Source organism: Phalacrocorax carbo, chromosome 6 (assembly GCF_963921805.1).
Source record: "Phalacrocorax carbo chromosome 6, bPhaCar2.1, whole genome shotgun sequence".
NCBI classification, from domain to species: Eukaryota; Metazoa; Chordata; class Aves; order Suliformes; family Phalacrocoracidae; genus Phalacrocorax; species Phalacrocorax carbo.
This window is the reverse complement of record NC_087518.1, coordinates 22,694,840-22,718,383: the sequence shown is the minus strand read 5'-3', so window position 1 is coordinate 22,718,383 and position 23,544 is coordinate 22,694,840. Positions and strand designations below refer to the sequence as shown.

The 23,544-nt window shown below is 37.4% G+C and overlaps 1 protein-coding gene across 11 annotated transcripts in view; it reads right to left on the bottom strand.

Annotated features, from left to right (window-relative positions):
* The window catches only part of ATG7 (autophagy related 7), a 114,202-nt gene that overhangs the window by 26,141 nt on the left and 64,517 nt on the right, over positions 1-23,544 (bottom strand). The window contains exon 19 of one of the 11 annotated variants that reach the window (XM_064454244.1): positions 7,707-7,753. The exons of the other annotated variants lie outside the window; for them this stretch is intronic. Within the exon in view, the coding sequence (XP_064310314.1) occupies positions 7,727-7,753 (27 nt within the window). The 3' untranslated portion in view covers positions 7,707-7,726. The remainder of the gene's footprint in view (positions 1-7,706; positions 7,754-23,544) is intronic. 11 annotated transcript variants of the gene reach the window in all.

Genomic DNA, 23,544 nt, shown 5'->3' with positions numbered 1-23,544 from the left:
GAGGTCATTTACTGTAACCCCCACTCCAAATAGGGCCAACAAAACCAGGCTCAGGCCCTTTCCAGTTGAATTCTGAGTATCTCTAAGAATTAAGATCCCACAACCTCCTTCTGTACCTGGTCCAGCATTTGACCACTCTCATGATAAAAACAAAACAAAACAAAAACCAACAAAACAAAAAACCTCACACACAACACAAAAACAACACCCCAAATAAAAACGCACACAACCTTTTTCCTTATATAAAATCAGATTTTCCCATGCTACAGCTATCCTGTCACCATTTGCTTCCAGGAACAATCTGGCTCCATTTTCCCTGCACAGTCCCCTCAGGTACTGGATGAGGGCACCAAGATCTTGAAAACTCGCGGGCCCCTCCTCCCCCCCCAAATGAGGAGCAATACGCTGAGGTGGAGGAAGAATGTCTGATGGTAAGACAGGCAGACCTGCTAGAGTAACAGAGCAAATAAAATTGGGTCTTCTAGTCAATCCCAAAGAGTTCTAAGTCTCCTGAGCAGTCTATTGGTGTCTGCTGAAATATAAGATTCTCTCTTGGGGTCTCATTTACTCAAGTGTCACAAAAATAGTTTGCATGCAACTGTAAAGGAAATTAATCCCATTTTAAGCCTTCTCAGCCTGAACTAATGTCACTGTCTTCACTCTCTAAAGAATTGCTCCCATGTATAAGAAAAAAGTTGCAACCTCTGCAACTTCTTTTAAAACATCAAGAAACAAATCAAGGCTAAAGGTGCGAATACCTACCTCTTGCATACAAGTATCCACTACCTCCCAGATGTTAGCTGTAAAATCACACACCCTTGGAAGACGTGTCAGATTGACTACTTTACTACTGTGCAATTAAATACTGTATGTGTAAACTAACAGTAAAAACCAGTAAACTAATGACTGCATCCCACTGCTTAAATTCACCCTTTTGCTTTCCTGCATTTGACAGCATTGCATGCTTAGACAGAAATTTTCTGTTCCAAGAGCTGTGCCCTTACTAGGTTTGGGGGATTATTTTTTATAAAACTTTTAAATTACATAAAACCATGAAAGTGTGGAATGTAATCACTTTTAAACCCAAACCTATTCCTCAGGATTCTATTGAAAGTTCTCTCAGAATGAAGATGAAGACCTCTCTGTTTGCATTGGTAATTTAAAGTAAAACTTTTGGCACTTCACCACATTCTTGTTGAACAGATGACAACACTATTGCTTTCTAAAATTACAAATCTTTATGGTTAAAAGTTTTTTCTTCACAACAGCAGAATCATTTTTTTCAGCTTCACACAAATGAAGCCTGCATTGGTTATAATTAGAGCGGTTTAGCTAAGTGCCCGTTTTCTTTAAGTTAACCTTGATCTTAATTAGAAACCAGATTTCAATACCTATTCAAAGATGTGACTTCCCTATGAAAAATACTATAACAAATTCTATAGTAAATGAAACAATGGGCAGGTATAATCTTACTTTTTTGACTACAAGGAAAAATTCAGTCAAAAAAAAGAGTTAAGAGGTTCTTTTATTTAGTTAAGACTAACAAGTCCAAACAAACAAAGACAAACACTCAATTTCAGATTATCTTCCTCCAAGCAGGAAAAAGAATATCTTTAAAGACAAATGACATTTGATTTTTTTTTCTCCAAATATTAAAATATCCAACACATTTCATTAGGTAAATCCCCCAAAAGACAATTTGCACACAGTAAAGAACTACTCCCTGACTGCTAAATATTTTTCTATTTAATACAACTAAAACAAAGCATGAAAGCATAAATACTTTCAAAATCCAGCACATACTGAGCCTTTTCAAATAAGGTTTTACCTCTTCATTTTCCAAACACCACATACAATAGAGGCTTGAGTTTCCATTCTAATATGCTAGATTTTGGTCAGCATCTTGTATAACTCAGAGGTTTGCATTTGCACACAGCCAGAGAAGTATCTCTAGAGCTGTCTGGATGCAAAATAAGAACAACCCCTCCAACAAGGAATTCCATCTTTATACCACATTCACAGCAACCATACTGCCACAGCTACAATTCTGATTCACAGGTAGTTAGCCAATTAACTAAAAACAAAAAACAAAAAAACAAAAACCAACCACCAAAAATACCACAAACCACCAGAACAAGCCTTGATCACATCCTGACAGTCTAGAACTGCACTGTGGAAAAGAAAGTGGAGGAGGGAGGGAAGCTCCAGGTTAGCTTGGATGCCTATTCAACACCACGGCTTCTCTGCGAACACTAGCCATATGTATCTCTGAAAATTTTTCATGACTTAATTGCAAGTCTTCCAAGTAAGTTTACTTTCCAGTTGTATGTCCTTACTTAGTTGATTTTTTAAAATTGCTTTCTTACGACTCTTATGCACCAATGGAAACAAAGACAAGCAAGGGCTGCTGTTTTGTTGAAGTGCTGGAAGACATCTGTGAAGGCAAGCCAAATCCCTCCTCTTTTTTCTCTTATTCAAATATTTGATTAATAATAACATCAGCATTCACAAAATGCTAAGTCTCTTGTATCAACTAACCACTTGGACAGCAAGATAAACTAAACCTGAAAGAAGCAGATTATTTGCCTAACATTTCCAAAGACTCACCATACATTGTTTAAGTCATGATACAATACTCTACAAACATGAAGCCATATCAGTTTGGCTGAAGTATTAAAACCAAAACTCCCTTCAAATAATAGCAACAAAAAATGTTATTATGTTATTATTATATTATGCTAATATTAGATATTAGCATAGTTTAGGCACTAAGTGCATACAAAATCCACTGACCAAATTTTCACTTAGTATTATTTTTATCCCACAGTTCAAATATCCAAAGATGAGTATTTTAATACATTGGAATGAAATTTGACTATTGAACAGAGGAAAAAAAATAGATTTAAGTCACTTCCAATACAATTTTTATATTTTGATCTTTTAAATCCCTTCCTTAGCAACAAAACACAACAAAGCATAAATACAAAGTTAATTTATTACCTACCTCTCATTGCTTAAGTTTCTTCTTTTCTCTACTAGTCAGCTAAATGTGACAGAGCTCCATAAGAAACAGCATTAGTCAGTGGCCTAAAGCAGAAATGGCAATATAGGGGTTCCATTTGCTGAATGTACACTTTTTTTTTATTTCTCCCTCTATATGTGAAGAGGGGAATGTGAGAACACTGTGAAACTAATTACACTTGAGACATGATAACTGATGAAGTGCCAAGTGTAAGACAACGTAATCACAAATCAAATTTTGTAATACCCATGTACCTGTTTATTACATTTGAATTTCTCTTATTTTCCCACGAGAAGCTATCGACGATAGATGGGAAAAGTCCACTAAATAAGCAGGAGCATTCAAGAGGTGAATTTCTATCACAATTCAATTATGTTAATTTTGAACTAATTCATAACCTGAAGATGTTGACTGGTTGTCGTGGTTTAGCCAGCAGCTCAGCCCCACACAGTCGCTCGCTCACTCCCCCACCGGTATATGGGGGAGAGAATCAGAAGGGTAACGCTCGTGGGTTGGGATAAGAACAGTTTAATAATTAAAATTAAAAGAAACAACAACAGAAATGCAATGTAAGGAGAACAACAAGAGGCACAAAACCCTGGGGGGAGGGGAAGGGAGGGGGAACGAACCACCAAAAGAAATCGCACTCAATGCAGCCACCCAAGCCACAAACTGCCCCCTCTCAATATACTGGTCATGGTGTCACATGGTATGGCATGAACATGCCATTGGCCAGTCGGGGTCAACCGCCCCCACCATGGCCCTGCCCCTCCCAGCCCCCCCTGCCACGCGGCAGAGTGGGAAGCTGGAAAGGTAGCTGACCCGCCACGGTGAGGAGAATTAACCCCTTCTCAGCCAAAACCAGCACACTGGAATTGAGTAACTTCAAGGAGTTTAAGATCTCAGAGAAGATCACTACATGCGAAAAGCCTGGCAGATACTGAGAAATACCTCAGAGGCTTCTCTTCTCAAATTAATCCTTCACCTCCAAAAATACACAGAGTACTGTTAGCATCATATAAATACATCAGATGTAATCTATTCTAATTCCCTTCCCATTTCAACAGAGCAAATCATATGGAGCTGTATTTTGTAAAGATATCTGCAAAAAATCTATATTGTTTCGAATTATTAAAAACAGCCCTTGAAATGGGACAATGTCTGCACAGTAACTACAATAACTGTAACTTACGACATAAAAGGGGAATACCACTGAAGACTGTTAATTTCTAATTTAAGCATTTGAATGTCAATACAAATACCTAAATTAAAGACAACTAACAGGAACAGGGAAACCCTGTCTGCACTATGGAAAGAACTGCAGGAATAAATAAGCATTACAGTTACAATCATGAAAAGATCATGCCTAAAAACCTGACTTGATTATCAACGACCCTGCGTTTTCCTAAATTATAGATTTACATACACATTTCAAAACTAAAATGAACCAAAATATAATTTAATTAATTCACAATTTTTTGTTGTTATTGTCAGAATGTAACCACCCATGTGAAATCAAGTACATATGCATTTATATCAGGCACAGAAAACAGAACAATGCTGAAATAGATGGTCAATAGGCAAATTCGAAAAATAAATCTCCTTGCTGGACTACAGAAATAAATTTTAAAAGAATGCATGCCCAGCTAAGAATATGCAGTTTCAATGTCAGAAGCTTTCTGTTTTGTAACTAGATCTATCACAGAGGAAACAAAAATCAGCATTCAGTTTTGTTTTGCCTTTTTTTTTTCTTTTAAATAGGTAAGCTTTCTTTCTAGTCTCCCCCCAATCCCATCACCCTCCCCACCCCAGTTATCACGTTATCTGGTAACATTAGAAATCAAAACCAACTTGAGTGGCTTAGTTATTCTGTGAAAGCAGTCAGGCAAATACACGATTAAAATATCTTTAACTGTATCCTCTAGTTATAATAATTTTAAAATAAAAAGGAATAACTGATTTAAGCTTTGCAGACGTATAGTAGTATCCTCAGAAACCATAATACAGAATCAAAGAACACTCTGCATGACAGCAAAGGATCAGAAAAACAACATACAAACAGGCTGAAGAGGTAATGAGCTGGAGTTTACTTTTTCACTTCAACTTGCCCTTCAATTACATTATAACACATCTATTAATTAGTAAGAACACGGTTTTGGTACATGCTGTATTAAAATTACTTGTAATGCAAAAATTCACCCACAGGCACAGCACAGAGAATACTGATGTAGCCTTAATGAAAATTAGCACAGAGGAGCAATGCAATTGCATTTGAACCAGTGGCAAGTATCATGTTGTTGCTGGTCAACAGTACCTTACACCCATACTTACTGTAACACACATCACCTGAGAATGTGTGTGGGTTTAGATAAATACTCCAGGGGCACTTCTTATGATTGATTCAGTTTGTATTCAATATAACAGGAAAAAAATAATTAATTTTTCAGATGTGGGTTCATAAAGATAAAACCTCAGCACCCCAGTGACATTAACATATATGCTCATCAATCACATGACAAATAAAGTGAAGAGGATTAGGAAAGAGGAGAGAGGAAGTCTTGTCACCATTACTCTAAATACCAAAGGTGCACTAATTCTCAATTTACAAGAGCTGAAGAAGCCTTACATGGGCCACTGTGAACCAAAGCCATGCCAAATTATTTACTGAAACAGAAATACTTCTAGCTAATTTTTCTCACAGTTATAACGGGTAATGCTGTGGTTATTGACTGTGTAGTCATATAAGCAATTTTCTTTCTTCAAAAGTAAATCCTTTATGGGTCATACACGAGTGCTCAAGTCACGGTGTATGAAAGCCTACTATGAAGTTACACTGGAGTTCCAGTCGAAAAACTTCAAATAAGAACATTTCTGCTCTCTTCCATAAAGGGAACTGATAAACATCTGGTCTCTGGAAATTACTCTGTGATGTTTGGATTTTGAACCAGCAAACTACTCTCACACACTGTGGTATATCATCACATGATACTGTACTTTTCTACGAAAAACCTAGTAAAATGAAAATACTTCATTACCATGAACCCTTGTTTCTTAAAAGTTACATAATTACTGTGCAATCTTTTATAAGATCTTATTTATTTTAGCTTTAATTATTCACTTCAATGAAAGGATTATTTCATAAAATAAATCTTTTCACTTTAAAAAAATACAAGTCTTTTTTTCTTCACTGTATATATTTTGTTTACAGTTGCCAAACTGTTATTTCACATATGCAAAAAGAAAACTGGACTGAATACATATGAAATAAACTATTGGCAAAGGAAGTGCAAGGGCTTGCCATTGAGAAGATTAGATTCACAAGAAACACCTTTTACTTTTTCCAAAATCAACAAATGTATTAAAAAAAACCCTCATAAAAAGGGAAAGAAAAGATTTGTATGACAGGAGAAGGGATTTTTCAGGTAAATCTGAATCTCCAAGTTACTTAAATTATCCTCAAAAGACTTGCACATTTCAATTGTACATTCACAAGAACACTAGGGTTCACTACACTGAGTAAAGACAGAAAATTATGAAGTACTATTTTTATTCAAGTCCATATTCCCCATTTGTTTAGCAAGACTGAAAACTCCTGATTACATCATAAGAAGTCTGATTAGATTTTGTGGAAAAAGCACTTAAATTCTGCAGCTTTCATTAATTTTTATTCTATCTTGCTTAGTCCATAGCCTACAGTATAATCTGTTTCAGTTCATAAGGCACATTGTATGTCCTTAAATTGAGAGATCAAGAGAAAGAATACATTAAAAAGCAAAGTTCTAACATACTGTATGTACAATTCACTGCAGACTAATAGTTAATTTCAAGACAGGAAGTTATTGCGCACACAGTGTTTCTATCTCTCTAGTTCTCAGCTGTGGTAGAAAATTGTTTTTAGCCAAATACATGCTTGTAAAATTTTAAATGAAATTATTTCATTAATCAGCTTCATCTCACCAAACTTCTACAGATTCAGTTCCCAGAAAAGTTTTCTAGGTGCAGATTTTCTAAAAGGAATCTCAAAGATGGAGTGTTAGCAGATAGGACAGACACAAGTTAGGGAAAAGAAGTATTGCAAAGACGCTACATAACTTCACTTTTCTAAAGAAATATTTTCTAAAGCTTATTATAGTTATCATGTGTATACTTCATACTATCAATAACATACTGCTAAGAATCAGATTAAATTATACCATCAGCTATTTCATGCTATCCCTTGTTTATAACAGTCCAAACATGTAGCTAAGGCAAGTTTACATTTCTTACAACTCCACAACAGCCAAAATACAAAAGTAAACACACACCTATGAAATGCTCTACTTTTAAAAGAATTTTAAAGCTAGTAACTTTCTCACAATCTTTTAAAACTTTACAGGTGAAAAAACAATGAAAGTAAGATTGAACTCCCTGACAAAAACCATACAAGAGCAGTAACAAAACTTGGATAGGATTCAAGGATCCCCAATTGCTCCTTTTCTGCTAGAATGCACATTCCTTTCTAAACCCAAAACAAAGACAAAAGATGTGAGAAGATCTACAACAAATGAAACTGTCCTTTTATCCCTGTCACAACCACAAATTTTGGTTCAAGTGTAGTTATTATGCAGAAAGTCACACTTCCACAACACAGCACAAAATACTGTCAGATTAGAATGCTTAAAGTCTTATTAGCAGAAAATGTTACCTTTCAACTCTATTTCTTCCTCACCCCTTAGTAGGTCTCAGAAGATCCTAGCAGGTACAAACATGCTCTCTGTTAATTACAGAACTGGATTACTGTTGTAACTGATTCCCAGTTTGAGCAAATTATAAACAAATACCTATTGTGCATAACAATCATTTAATGGCCAAAAAACCATAATAAAGCAAGCTTTAATGAAGAAAGCTGGAAACTAGCCAGAACTTCATGGCAGTACGCTCAAAAAGAAAGAGTTACAATCTGTATTTAAGATTAAGAGAAGCTTTTAATCCAGATGGCCAGAATTAAACATGGCAGTGCGGGGAAATTTTGATCAAAAGCTAGTACAACATGAAAGTACCAAAATTCCCCCAGTAAACCACAGCTAATTATTTCAAACAGAGGTTGCACATTCATTTTGTACTGTGAAGAACTCTAAGGAAAATATAAATGAATGCATTGCTAACTCTGTCACAATACACTTACCCACTTTTTTGACAGAAGTGTGGAACAGTTGAGCAGCAAAAAATCTATTAGCTGGCATTTATTTGCAAAAATACTTATAAAATATTTCAGATTAGTATACACTTAGTTTTAAGACACAGATGAGTAAACTGCAGCTGCTGCAACAGGAACTTGAAAAGATTCTTAGTTTCAGTACTGTTTTATTATTATAGATGACATCCAAGTTTCAATTTGCTCTCCTCTCCTTTAATTCACTTTGAACTGCTGACATACCACTGACATATTAGTTTTTCCTGATTCATCACCCAGTCAGCATAGAGGATGTGAGATTTCCTATTTTGCATAAGCCCCACTATACAGGGACTGTTCATCAACACAGAATTGTCATTGGATGTGTGTGAACAGGCCACTTACTGTATGGCTCCAGACAGCATTACATTTGATGAGTCGGAATAGTATCATCTGATATCAATTTTTGAGTATTTCTAAAGCCCTAAAATTAAAATTATTCTTTAGCAACTAAACACTAAAAATACCATTTTTTAAGAGATATATATATATAGCAGTATGATATTTTGGTTTTTCATGACCGTCTTTCTGCTTGTGTGGGTTTTATACAAACACCAGAGTGGAGAAGTACATGTGGAAGATGCTTTCTCAGCTCCTCTATGTGCTGGTTTTGTCTGAGAAGGGGTTAATTCTCACTGTGGGGTTCGGCTACCTTTCCAGCTTCCCATGCTCTGCTGCGTGGCAGGGGGCTGGGAGGGGCAGGACCATGGTGGGGGCGGCTGACCCCGACTGGCCAATGGCATGTTCATGCCATACGATGTGACACCATGACCAGTATATTAAGGGGGGGAAGTTTGCGGCTCAGGGGCGGTGCGGCATCGGGTCGGCGGGCGGTGAGCAGCTGCGTCGTGCGATTTGTTTCAGCGGTTCGTTCCCCCTCCCCCAGGGGCTTTGCGCCTCTCTTTGTTCTCCTTTACATTGCATTTCTGTTGTTGTTTCTTTTAATTTTAATTATTAAACTGTTCTTATCCCAACCCACGAGCGTTACCCTTCTGATTCTCTCCCCCATATACCGGTGGGGGAGTGAGCGAGCGACTGTGTGGGGCTGAGCTGCCGGCTAAACCACGACACTCTATAAGAATTCTTATCTTTTGCAAAGGTTTTTTATGTTGATGAAATAAAACATTTGTAAAATTCATTAATGCATTAGAAATCATGGAGCCTCGTCAAGCCTGAACTTACACAAAACCAGCAACATTTACCCTCCTATAAACACCTAACAAGAACCCATTTTGTAAAACAATTTATTCTGATTCTGATGTGTACACCCCCTTCTTTGATCTTTTTGCTGAGGCTGAGCTAGTGCTGAACCATGACATAAATCACTCTGTCACAGTTACAAGTTAGGAATACTGATTCAGACGAAAAAATAAGGAATCCTTGTGAGGATCTTTGTAACAGACAGTGGGCAAATCCCAGTGCCTAGAGAACAGTGTTGCTTCACTGCGTCTTGTTTGTTTCCTTAGCCCCATGAACATCAGAGCATGATCTCTTGTTTCTGCATTCTGATGCTATCCCTGTGCTGTTCTGGAGAACCAAGAAGTCATAGAATCATAGAATGTCCTGAGTTGGAAGGGACCCACAAGGATCAGCCAGTGATGCGGTTTTTGACAGAGTGACTTTCTGCTTTTAAGATAGTTTTAGTTGGAAAAAGAGGGCTGTATCTTCAATTTGTATTTTTTTCATTTTATAATTTTCTGGAAGCAGTAATCTTTGGAAGTCTGCCAGGCTCCCTTAAATGAAAAGGATCTTGCAAAATCTGATCAGTCTATATCTCTGTACCGATGTCCATATTTATGCTTTTCACTTCTGTTATTCATGTGCAGGTACAGAAGGTGGCTTCAGTTATCTCTGTTAATCCATCACCCACTCCCACCTACAGAACAAAGTCTGCTTGCATGCCCAGGGCAGCACAGCACTGCAATGTTTCTGTAGTTCTCAATTCTACCTAACAGATTAAAGGAGTTGAGAAGAACTTGCTGAGAACAGAAGTGATATACACAGGTTTGACAGAAGAGTGGAAACTAAGGCTGAAAAGTCTGTCTGAAGCCCCAAGCACCAGGTTCATAGTGGCTGCATAACATTTTTCCATTTCTAAATGTTATAAGTTTCCCTGTGAGCTCACTCGGGGTTAATGAAATATTATTGACACAAATCAAAATCAGAAAAAATCCTGCAGCAACTGAACATGATCTGAATTAAAAGTTGTACTTCTGGTGATAACAGGATCTCCTGGATTATTTGCAGACTGATCAGTAGAAAGAAAATCTTGTCCAAAAGCAACAACGAGAGCTCTTACGGGCATGGAACTGCTACCCCCTTGAGGCAATGAGCAATCCAATGATGTTAATTCCCTCTTACCCCCAATGTTTCAGACAAAACTCTTCTGCAGTATGAACAACATTAGGGCTTCTGCTGTACCAAGAACTGCTACTGTCACATTAAATGGTGCACTGGTTTATTATGCCAGTAAAATATGAACTGTCACTTGCAATAGCTTACACACAGGGAAAGAAAAGCCAATACGAATGTAACTATTATTATGGTTAACTAGTCATGAAAAACAGCCCTGAAAGAAACAAGAAAACAAAAAATACCAAAAATACCAAAATCACATGTGAAATTTATTAATGAAAAATACAGAAGGAAAAACTAGTTGAGGGAAAAAGATCAAAATTGCCAAAATAGTTGCAAAATGTAAAAAGATATAGAACAGCAGCATCTAGCCTATGTACCTAAACTTTTCCAGCTCTTCTTCCAGAACACATGGAAATCAATGAAATAATATCTCACTTGGTACTGCATCTGTACTTGCTAACTGAAACAGCATTGCTTCAAAGCTCTACTCTCTCTGCTTCTACAAGAGAATTCTTAGTATAATTTAGTTAAAAATTACAAAATACCATACTGAAATAAACATTGGAGAACAAATTATTACAAAATGCTCATAAAAACGTCCCCCAAAATCAATGTATTGTTTATTTGTGGAATGCTTGCAATTGTTTTTTAAGGGAGTCATAAAAATGCCTCACTCACCAGGAATCCATTCATGAGGACAATGAATTAATTTCCAGAGGACCTGGGTTTTTATACAACTCAAGAGAATTATTTTTGGATACGAATTTTAAAAAATTATTTTAAGGTATCAGTTTTATTCCTTAAAGTGAGCAAAGACTTGCCTACAATGTAAACAACGAAAATTAACAAAAAAACAACCCACAAGTCTTGTAACCTAAATACAATACCCACTGTCTGGACTTCTGTATTTCCATGAAGAACATAAGAACATCTGATTTTCATTTTGGATTAGAACATTCTGCTAAAAATACTAATATACTGGGATTTATTTTAATTTAATTGCAAAATTTCAAGATGAACAACTTCAGCTACGATCTGATCAGTATTCTGTAACTGGGAATTCACATTCTAACTCTGGAAACAACAATTAAAATCTAGTGTTGAATCCTAGTTGAAATAAGCTTTGATGATCTCAGAGGAAATAGTAGTTCTCATCAGAAAAAACACCACATAAAACACAGATCAATGGGCAGCTTTTCTCACTGCTTAGCCAGGGAAAATTTGGCTAGCGACTTGGTATCTTTGTAATTCCAGGAACTTCCAGTATTTTTCTGTGAAGAGATACTCAATTGCCAGAGATTAAAAACTAGACTTAAAATGTGCTTAAGTCAATGGTGAGAACAATAATGACAAACTTCCGTCTGGTATTTCACTTACTTAGCTATTCTGTTCAGTGTATAAAGATGCAGAGAGATCTGAGTTGAACATAAAAACAGTCGGTCACAGAAGGGGCTTCTTTTTGTGTGCGCATGTGTGGGGGGTGAAAATGTACTTAATGTACTTCGGAAATGTTAGTAATGTCAACATGCTGCAGCTTGTAACAAAAGAACAAAACATGTGACCTAAGAGGCCGAAAACAGTTTTAATAAAATAGACGCCATAACTGCTGTACAACTGTATTTGTAAAACTGCAGATTTAGTCTAGCTTTTTCATGTGCTCCACTCTTTTCATGGCATTCTGGTGAAATAGCAGCATTATTTAGGATACACACACAAAATATAATTTTTTTTTTAAAAATTCCAATAAAAAGTATAAAAAGCCCTAACACAAAATCTTGACAGGAAATGAGCCAGGAACCGATGAACTGACTTGTGTCTGAACTCACTATTATTTTTGACAATACATTTACAACATTTAAAAAAAGAAAAAAAAAAGAAAAAAAAAAAGAAAAAAAGAGGTTTCTGTGCATTTAAGGCAGTAAGGATCTTATGTGGATAGCCTTAATTTTCCTTAGGAACCTATGAAATTACATTAGATCAAATACCAGTCTTGAGCAGGAAGAAGTAAGATGGGGTGTGGGGGGGTGGGGGGAAGGGAAGGCAGGAAGATAAATAAAGCTATTTCTAGATAAATGTTAGTGTTTACAATGTAACTTTTGATGTTCAATTGTCAAATCTAGAAAGCAGCAGGCCTTGGCAACAGCTGTATATTAGAATAATACTCTAGGCACAAACTGTCCCACAGGTGAGGAAGGTTGCTGACAAGGAGCAATGGACTGAAACGGTATTTCCCAAAAATGACTGTTAAATTGCACCTGATACTTAACAGTCGAGAAAAACAGGTACTGACAATTTCTTATTGCTCAACAGGAATAGAGCTATTGGAAGATGCATGTTTCTAGAAGAACAATGGGAAATTAACCAGGCTACTAAATTGATTTTATAGGTGAAAAGGATAAACACTGAGGTAAAGCAATTGTGCTGTGGATCCAGAAAACATACACACAAAGAAAGCACACACACACAGAGTAACTAAAGAAAACAAAGGAAATACCAATGCAGTACTTGATCCCAATCTTAAGTACCAGTCTTTGTAAAGAACACATTTAAATATTTAAAAGCAAACAAAAATAAATTCAAATATAAACCAGTTAACAGCTTCACAGCTACCAATAATGTGCTTCATTTAAGTTGTCAAGCAGTTGCTGAAAATGAAAGCGTTTGCAGGCATAAATAGAATAAATTACACATTACTTATTTAACCAGATCAGTATGAATGAAAAAAAGACGGAAGAAAAATTCTTAAGTTTTTTTTAACATGACAATCTGCTCAGGAAAACTGCAAGAAAGAACTCTTTATGAACAGCATTTCTGTATGGCATTCTGATAGAAAATGAAGTCCATTTTTGAAAAGTAACCAGTTTAGAGGCATTCCTGTGTCAACTTACCACCATTATTATAATTAAATAATACAAATATAATAGGAACTGTTTATTCAGAATTTACCATTAAAAACATGAAGTAAGTTTGTAAATCTGGAAGTTGAAAAGATTAACATTTTTATTTCAAATCATGCAGATGTACTGTCGTAGTTTAGCCAGCAACTCAGCACCACACAGTCGCTCGCTCACTCCCCCACCAGTATATGGGGGAGAGAATCAGAAGGGTAACGCTCGTGGGTTAAAATAAGAACAGTTTAATAATTAAAATAAAAAAACAACAACAAAAATGCAATGGAAAGGAAAACAAGAGGTGCGAAAACCTGGGGGAGGGTGAGGGGTGAGGGAGGGGGGAGGGGGATGAACCACCGAAACAAACCGCATGTGACGCAGCCGCTCACTGCCCGCCGACCCAACACTGCACCTCCCTGAGCCGCAAACTGCTCCCCTTAATATACTGGTCATGGTGTCACATGGTATGGAATGAACATCCCATTGGCCAGTCGGGGTCAGCTGCCCTGGCCGTGGCCCCACCCCTCCCAGCCTCCCGCCAACACGGCAGAGCGCGGGAAGCTGGAAAGGTACCCGACCACCACAGTGAAGAGAATTAACCCCTTCTCAGCCAAAACCAGCACATGCAGACACAGGTGATACAAAGTAGACATTCAAAGCTAATGCAAACAGGTGTGAATCAAATAGAGAAATTATGGATGACAGGACATGAGAAAAAAAGGGTTATGATACAGTTAAACACAAAGTAAGCTACAGATCGGCTTGAAGTAATTGAATGAGAGCAGAATTTCATTGCTAAAATGACAGTGATGATAGGTCTTGGAAAACTAAAGCGATACAGAGAAAATTTTAAAAATAACGGCAACAGAAGGTTTAAACAAAACTATATTGGAATATGACTGGAGCTTTTTATAATAAACTGGAAAATAGAAGGATGAGACATTCTCAATACTTAAAGTAAACATTTGTGGCCCATGAATGAAATAGTTCTATCTCCCAACAACAACAAAAACGGTTACAGCAAAAGGAAAACTAGGAAAGTATTGAAGAGGAAAAAAAACCAAAATGGTGTTCTGCATAGTAACAACATCTGCAACTATGTCAATATAAGCACAATGGAGAGAATAGGAGCTGTCTTCACCCAAACAGGTGTAGAAATACCTTTGGGTGGGATACAGTAAGAAAAATTAGCTGAAAGCTTGCAAGGCAAGATAAATTCTTACTGTTGTTTTTGTGGACTAACAGATTTTTCCTAATTGCCACTAACATATAATATTGGTAGGAGATCATTTCTATTCTTCCCTTCTGTCCTCCATCTCTAGACTTACAGACAGAATGGACTATTAGCATTTTAAGATTTTGATCCTGTGATGCCCTGGATAGCAGGGAGCAAGAAATTAAAAGTTAATATAATCCAATGCAATTTGGAACATAGTTTTTGCAAGTCAGCACAGAACACTTGAGACCAGAAAACACTTTCCACACGGTTGGCTCTGCAGATACTCCTTTACTGTCTAAATGATAAGGCATATGAATTTCCAGCACAAAGCGTTCAGGATAGTCAGGTGGGTTGGTTTGTTTTTTAAACAGCACTCATGCAGTTCTGGATGATCCTTCTCTATGCTTCTCTATTTACTTAGATATACTGAGAGTATAAATACACACACTGCACTGGTGCGTCTCAAATGTATTACACCACATAGTGCATTAGACTTTTGAAATAAACCAGTCATTTGGGTAGGTCGTGACAGAAACCACACTCTACTTTTCATTGCATAAAAAAATAACCCAAATAGCATACTCTTAAGAGGAGTTAATATATCACTTTCAAATACTCTGGCATATTAAGCGTGTCACCCTAAGAAACTATACAATATGCACCTGGATTCTTTTTTACTCTCTCTTTGCTGCATCTACCCAGGATTCACTCCACAGCCATAAGAGCTATACTTCAAAAGGTACAAAAGACAATATATATGAAAAATTATAGGTTTTATTCTGGAGGGGAATGGTTTATTGATGCTGAGAGCTTAATTTAGTAATCAGACACTATTTGAAGAGGAAAAAAAAGCCCCAACTGATTATGGAATAGTTAGATGAGGAACTTATTCCAGCTTTTGACGTAGTTTTGTCCCAAATTCAAAGTTAAGAAGGCTAGGAAAGAACTTTTCCAATTTACTGAAATCCAATCTCATACTGGATTTCATCCAGGTCTATACCTCACAGGCAAAAGGGACTTAGTCATATTTTTATGTAACTAAATACCTGAGTCATATTACAGAGGGACAGTCAAATGAAACTCAAGAATAATTTCTGCCATTAAATATTTTCTTTTCATAGTTTGCCTGTAAGAAACAAATGTTGTAAGACTACTTCAAAACTTAAAAGCCTTTCATAATTTGTTATTGCTCATTTCTCATTCAGATTTACTAACCCTCACATTAATACACATAACAGTAATTCTGCATCATGGTAACAAGAGCAAATGATGACTGCTCAGCTAACTAACCACTCAATAAATAATCTGTAATTAACCAGCTGTTAAAATAATAATTGTTTTGAAAAATCTTTGCCATACTACAGACTTCATACAATGAAATGGAATGCAGCTGTCTAGAAAAAGTTACTGAATGTCACACTAGTTTCTGAGCTAATGAAGCAATGTTAAAATGCAGCCGATTTTATACAGCTGAGATTAATGGAATGATCAAATTGATGCGATATGCATTCACTGAAATCTTGATTCACATAAAAAAGAGACCTTGCAGTAGTCCAGCACACCACAGCGGTGTCACGAATTTATATTTCATTGCCCCTTCTAATTACACTAACAGTGACTAAATTTTGGAAGAGCCACAGAAAAAAGCCAAATTTAAGTCCTTTGTTTCTAAAGCCACGTTTTCCCCCTTCCTCTTTGCCCGAGGCTTGCAATTTCCATTCTTCTAAACTCATCTATGTCCCTCTTAAACTCAGAACATTTAAAACTAACTCACTCAGCCTACCTAGCATTTCAACAGGCTCCAGACCCCTTTCAAACTACAATAGTGGTCAACCCCTTTGCCTGTCCCTAGGACAGCACCGCTTAGATTTCTGATGGTACTCAATTCTTGCCTTGCTCAGACACACATGACCAGTGTACTGGCATTGCTCTCATTCATCCTCATGCATCCTCCTTACATCTTTGCAGATACTGACTGCTCTTATTATTCTTTCTCTACAAGATCCAGACCATAGACGTCTCTTCCAGAAAAGCAACAGACCTTTCCCTCTCTCACATCCTTAATGAACAATAAGTCATTTAAGAAATACGCTTAAATTGATGTCTTGATCATGTCCAGTTATAAAGAATATTAGTTTCATTTCTCTGTGCAAATGCCGTTTGTTACTTTCTGTACATATCTAGCAATTCTGAGAATTAAAGAATACTAAAAAAAAATTCCATCATTCGCTCAGCATCAGTTAAAAGCTGTCAAACCTGCTGATTCATTTCATCAGCATTTATTGCGCTTCATTAATTCTAGATCTAAACATTTTCAACATAATAATGAAGTTATATATAACTCAAAGTGGCAGCAGCTATAAATCCTTCAAGCCTTTGGCAACTTCTTTAATCCAAAGTAATCGTGTTTCCTTGTTTAACAAGTCTTGTGATGTCTGTAATACAACACACTTAGTATTATAGCGCTCTCGCGTGCCTGAAGTACTAATCAGATCCCATATTTAAATACTAAATTAGAGTACTCTTGATGCTCTTCCTGAAACAGATATACTAATCAGAATCCCCCACAAAATAATAATTAAAAAAGGACAACAAAGATCAAGACTGTGACATTGGGTTTGATACCAGAGTCAAACACTGCAGCTTTCTGGTTATTGCTTTACTCTATTACCTCATCCCCTCACATTAAAATAACATTTCTAAATAGTCAGTCTATCCTATAAGCAATTTTCTCTGCCACAAGTTCTTTCCTTTTGCTTTTAAACAGAAGAGAGTAAAGAAAAATCCCACTTTATAATCAGAATGAAGGATAGCAGAATTTATGCTAGAGCTGGTGAACATCATTATCCTTTGAAAGTGAAGGGTCAATGATCACAATATTCACTCTTCAATTTAGAAATGTCTTTATGAAAATAAAATTTTCCTCTTTCATAATTGAGCTTAAATTCTAGCAGTTTTCCAAATACACTAACCTTTTTCTAGCATTGTCCTGAAAACTCATGTAACATCCTCCACCACCTATTACTTATAAGATAAGGCTGTTACTAATGCTACATTTTAAAAAGTGGATTTGTTTGTTTGTTTTTTTTGTTTGTGATCAACATTGTTTGAGTTTAACCTCACTTAGCAGAAAAATCATGTTTGTGACCTTTAGGCCTCAAGGTAATTAAAAATATATTCAGCAGCAAGTATTACCTCATTTTCCAAATCTCCCATAAACATCTCCAATTTCCACTGTATAATAAGAAAATTCACTGTCAGCTCCTTGAACTTTATCAACATGTTTCAGCTATAACCAAGATTTTAGTCTGGTAAATAATCAAAATACAATCTGCAACACAAATCTACATATTAAACACATTAAACAATATTAGATTGCATATTAAATGCATTAAACAATTTGCTCCAATTTCTAAACTCTAGATTAAATCCAGAAAGTAGAAATATCAAAAAAAGTAGCCTCAACAAACACAAAACCTGTAATTCCAAGAAAAACAGGGTTTAAAGTATTTAACTATCCACCTAAAAGCATGAGCTTGTGTTTTACAGTTTGGACTCATTCCAAAGACTGTCCCCAGGTAATCCACCCCTCTCTTTGGGGAACCAAAGACAGCTGGAAAGGATGATGACCATACCAATATTCGTGCATGCTGCTGTCATGAATGCGTGCTACAACAGTTGGACAAACTCACAGAGTACATATAATTCAGTATAGAATTCTCTCATAGGAGCTTGCCTGTTCCATTGTGCCATCAGAGGAAATGTGAAGTATTGTGAAAGCAGCAAGAAAGCCTACAACTGTGGCTGTTCTTTAGAGTTCTGCCATGACTGCCTATAATGATAAAGTTAAAACAGACTGCTCAGCAACCATTCACATATGAAAGCTACAACAGATGTTCTTTAATTCTTTATCTGAATGAATCTCAGTCATTTAACTTCCACAATTCTTTTTAGTATTTCTTATAGCGAGCCAAACTTATGCAAAGAGGTTACTTTTGGAGGCTGGAAATAACATTTTATTGTGCATTTGCCCCTTCTTTCTCCATTATCTTTTTTAATTCTACTAAGAATTAAATTCTACCGAGAATTAAAATCAAGCCTCAGTTTCATGACTGTCTGTCCCTGAAAACATGTACTTATATCAGTTATATATCAGAACTTATTTTATATATATATATAGATATATATCCTGTGGAAAAGAGAGTAAGCTAATTTCAATGATTGATATACTCTACCAGCCAACTCTGTTCTTTCAAAAAAGTGAGCACAGTAATCATAGGTACAGCAGTACAGCATAGTATTAGCACTATTTTGGTAGGCACCATGTGTGGCAGAGGCAGAGCCATAGATTAGTACATATAAGTCATTCACCCAGGAAGAAAAAAGTCTACACAATTGCCAACTAAGACAACTAACATGAAATGCATGTTTTTACAAGGGCTATTCAAAGAAATAGTATTGTGGGAAGAATGAGTCATAGGATAGCAAACTTTATATACTACAGTTACCCAGAGTGAGAAGACAAAGGGAATTAGAAGTTAGATTACTTTTCTTTTTTCAAAATAACCAAGACACTTTAGCAAAACCAGCTGTTGCACTGTAATAATTTTAAATAGCTTTGTTATGCCTTCACATTCCCTTCCAGCAGTAGTTTTCTCTTTTTCTTTTTAACTTGCATTTTGGGTTTGCTGTTGTTGGCACACTGTCTCAGTAGACACAAGATAAATAAACTTTTCAACAACATAAACCCTTTTAAAACTGTATCTCTTAACCCCTTCCCCTTGAGAGGCTGGAAAATAATTACTTAATTCTTTACAGGTTTACTTGTGTATCCCTTTTCTATTTCTGCAACTTTCCTTTCTACTTTAATTATAAGAAAATAAATAAACATCTTAATAGTTATCTCCATCTAAATCACAGTTTGTATCTCTTCCTTAACTATGTATTTTTTGTATCTATTGATTAACCCACAGAATTTCACACTTAACTAGCAGGGGATCAAATTCATTGTCAGGTAGGCTTCAGTCACTACTTCAATATTACAGAAATTTATTTCATGTATAGTAAGTACTTAAACAGAACACATATTTTAAGATGATAAAGTACTAACATGCTTACACATACAGAATATTTCTCCAAAACTACTCGTATAATCTCACTGCTTTAAGTTCATTCCAAGTAGACTAATTTTATTATGTTTACTTTTGTGTTTTAACTGGAATAGATGCAATTCACTTCTTGTCTTAATTTTCTATGAAAATCACATGCCATTAAATAATCCTATTGCTAAAGCACAAAATGCTGTAAAAAGACAACATCTGCATGTATACTTCATACATAGAGATTTTGGCATAACTGCTATGCACAGCCTTAGTCCTCTGAGCGCACAGAAGGACTGAAGTTTACACTGGTACACGGTGCTTTAACTGAGGACAATGCTGACATGTATACCCTATAAAATTTTGAAAAGGACTTTCATGGATAAGTTAAAATAAATCTATCAAAAATAGTCCTTACAAAAATTATCAGTGTCTGATTTAGTTATCTTTTCACACGTTACAGAATCATTGTTTTATTTCTTTTACATTACAAGAACCTCTCAGATCAAAGAATAGAATAGAATCATTTAGGTTGGAAAAGACCTTTAAGATCATCAGGTCCAACCATTAACCTAACACTGCCAAGTCCACCACTAAACCATAACCTCAAGCACCACATCTACCCTTCTTTTAAATACCTCCAGGGATGGAGACTCCACCACCTCTCTGGCAGCCTGTTCCAATGCCTGACCACTCTTTCAGTGAAGAAATTTTTCCTAATACCCAATCTAAACCTTTCCTGGCTCAACTTGAGGCCGTTTCCTCTCATCCTATCGTTTATTACTTGGGAGAAGAGACCGACACCCACCTCATTACAACCTTCTTTCAGGCAGCTGTAGAGAGCGATAAGGTCTCCCCTCAGCATCCTCTTCTCCAGACTAAACAACCCCAGTTCCCTCATCTGCTCCTCATAAGACTTGTTCTCTAGACCCTTCATCAGCTTCGTTGCCCTCCTCTGGACATGCTCCAGCACATCTATGTCCTTCTTATACTGAGGGGCACAAAACTGAACACAGTATTCAAGGTGCGGCCTCACCAGTGCTGAGAACAGGGGCACAATCACTTCCCTAACTCCTGCTGGCCACACTATTCCTGACACAAATGAGGATGCCATTGGCCTTCTTGGCCACCTGAGCACACTGCCGGCTCACGTTCAGCCGGCTGTCAACCAACACCCCCAGGTCCTTCTCCACAGGGCAGCTCTCCAGCCAGTCTTCCCCAAACCTGTAGCGTTGCATGGGGTTGTTGTGACCCAAGTGCAGGACCCAGCACTTGGCCCTGTTAAACCTCATACAATTGCCCTGGCCCATCAATCCAGCCTGTCCAAGTCCCTCTGTAGGGCCTTCCTGCCCTCAAGCAGATCGACACTCCTGCCCAACTTGGTGTCGTCTGCAAACTTACTAAGGGTGCACTCAATCCCCCCATCCAGATCATTGATAAAGATATTAAACAAGACTGGCCCCAACGCTGAGCCCTGGGGAACACTGCTCATGACTGGACGTCAACTGGATTTAACTCCATTATCCACAGCTCTTTTGGCCTGGCTAGCCCGCCAGTTTTTTTACCCAGCAAAGAGTACACCTGTCCAAGCCATGAGCCCCCAGCTCCTCGAGGAGAATGCTGTGGGAGACAGTGTCAAAGGTTTTACTAAAGTCCAAGTAGACAATGTCCACAGCCTTCCCCCTCATCTACTAGGTGGGTCTCCTGGTCATAGAAGGAGACCAGGTTAGTGAGGCAGGACCAGCCTTTCATGAAGCCTTGTTGACTGGGCCCGATCCCCTGGGTGCCCCGCGTGTGCTGCATAATGGCATTCAAGATGATCTGCTCCATGACCTTTCCCAGCACCAAGGTCAGGCTGACAGTCCTGCAGTTCCTCGGATCTCCTTCTGACCCTTCTTGTAGATGGGCATCACATCAGCAAGCCTCCAGTCATTTGGGACCTCTCGTTAACCAGGACTGCTGGTAAATGATGGAGAGTGGCTTAGTGAGCTCCTCTGCCAGCTCCCTCAGTACTCTCGGGTGGATCCCATCCAGCCAGATAGACTTCAGAGTGTCCAGGTGGAGCTGCAGGTCGTAAACTGCTTCCTCCTGGAATATGGGAGATTTATTCTGCAATCCGTCCCTGCCTTCCAGCTCAGGGGGCTGAATACCCTGGGGGCAACTGGTCTTACTGTTAAAGACTTAGGCAAAGAAGGCATTTAGTACCTCAGCTTTTTCCTCATCCTCAGTGGCAATGTTCCCCTCCGTGTCCAATAGAGGATGGAGATTCTCTTTAATTCTCTTTTTGTTGTCAATGTATTCGTAAAAACATTTTTTGTTATCCTTCACAGCAGTAGCCAGGTTGAGTTCTATCTGGGCTTTTGCTTGCTTAATTTTCTCCCTGCAAGACCTAGCGAGGCCTCTGTACTCTTCTTGTGTTACCTATCCCTTCTTCCAAAAGCAGCAGACTCTCCTTTTTTTCCTGAGTGTTAGCAGAAGCTCCCTGTTCAGCCAGGCTGATCGTCTTCCCCACCGGTTCATCTTGTGGACAATGGGGACAGTCTGTTCCTGCACCTTCAAGATTTCATTCTTGAAGAAAACCCAGCCTTCCTGGACCCCTTTGCCCTTTAGGACTTCCTCCCAAGGGACTCTCCCAATCAGCGCCCTGAACAGGCCAAAGTCTGCCCTCCTTAAGTCCATCGTAGTGGTTCTGCTGACCCCTCTTCTTACTTCACCAAGAATTGAGAACTCAATCATATCATGGTCACTAAGCCCAAGACAATCTCCAACCAACACATGTTCCACCAGTCCTTCTCTGTTTGTGAACAGGACAAAGCGAGAAGTAGATTGTCACACTATTATTCTTACTGTTACTGTCTGTTACAACGCTTTTGATACTTTTTCCCTCTACCATAAACTATGATCCTGTATTAAATATACAAGTCATGAGCAGCACTCATTTTAACTTAGTGACAGACTGCTGCAATCTGATTGCTGAGGTGCAGAACTGAGAACATTGACAAGTTATTTTAGCATTGTAAGCAAGATAAGAAGACTGAATGTTAAATCTATTACAGGTTTAGAGTTATCAGTGGTTCTCACTAGCCAGGTAACAAATATCTCTCTAAAACACATGGTTAGTGTTGTAAAGTACTAGTCCTCTTCTAGACAGAGAGAAGTGGAAATAGAGTACAAGGACAGAACAGACTAGAAGCCAAAAACATTTGGATCTAATTACGAAGATTTTAGGATTTCTGTGTGTTACTCCCCACAAATTTCAAGGTTTGAGACTCACAGAAAATTAGGCCAGGACTGTAGGAAATTCATGTTCATAACTCCACTGTTTTGAAGCGATACACCACTTCAGTGAATCAATATCAGTTTTTAGGCATGGTTGTTCAGCATTGCTTTGCCTTAAAACTCTGCATAATCATTAGGGAGATGTAGGAAAAGCACTTTGCAAAACTCTATCTCCACGGGCAACCTAGTTGATTTTTTAACTCCTTCGATAAACTTTCTTTACCTTTAGGTTATATAGGATTACATGTTGTGCCTGGATTAGAAGATTTTGTGTCTATTCCTGCTGATGGAGCAGCCAAAACACTCAGGATAGTATTTCCTTACCTATATACAGGACAGGTGAAATGCAAACATGGATAATTAGACAATAATATATTATTGTATTATTAAATAATATAATAATAATTATATTATGAGATAGACACATACAGAACTTCTGTCTCAGTCAATTATCAGAAAGGTGG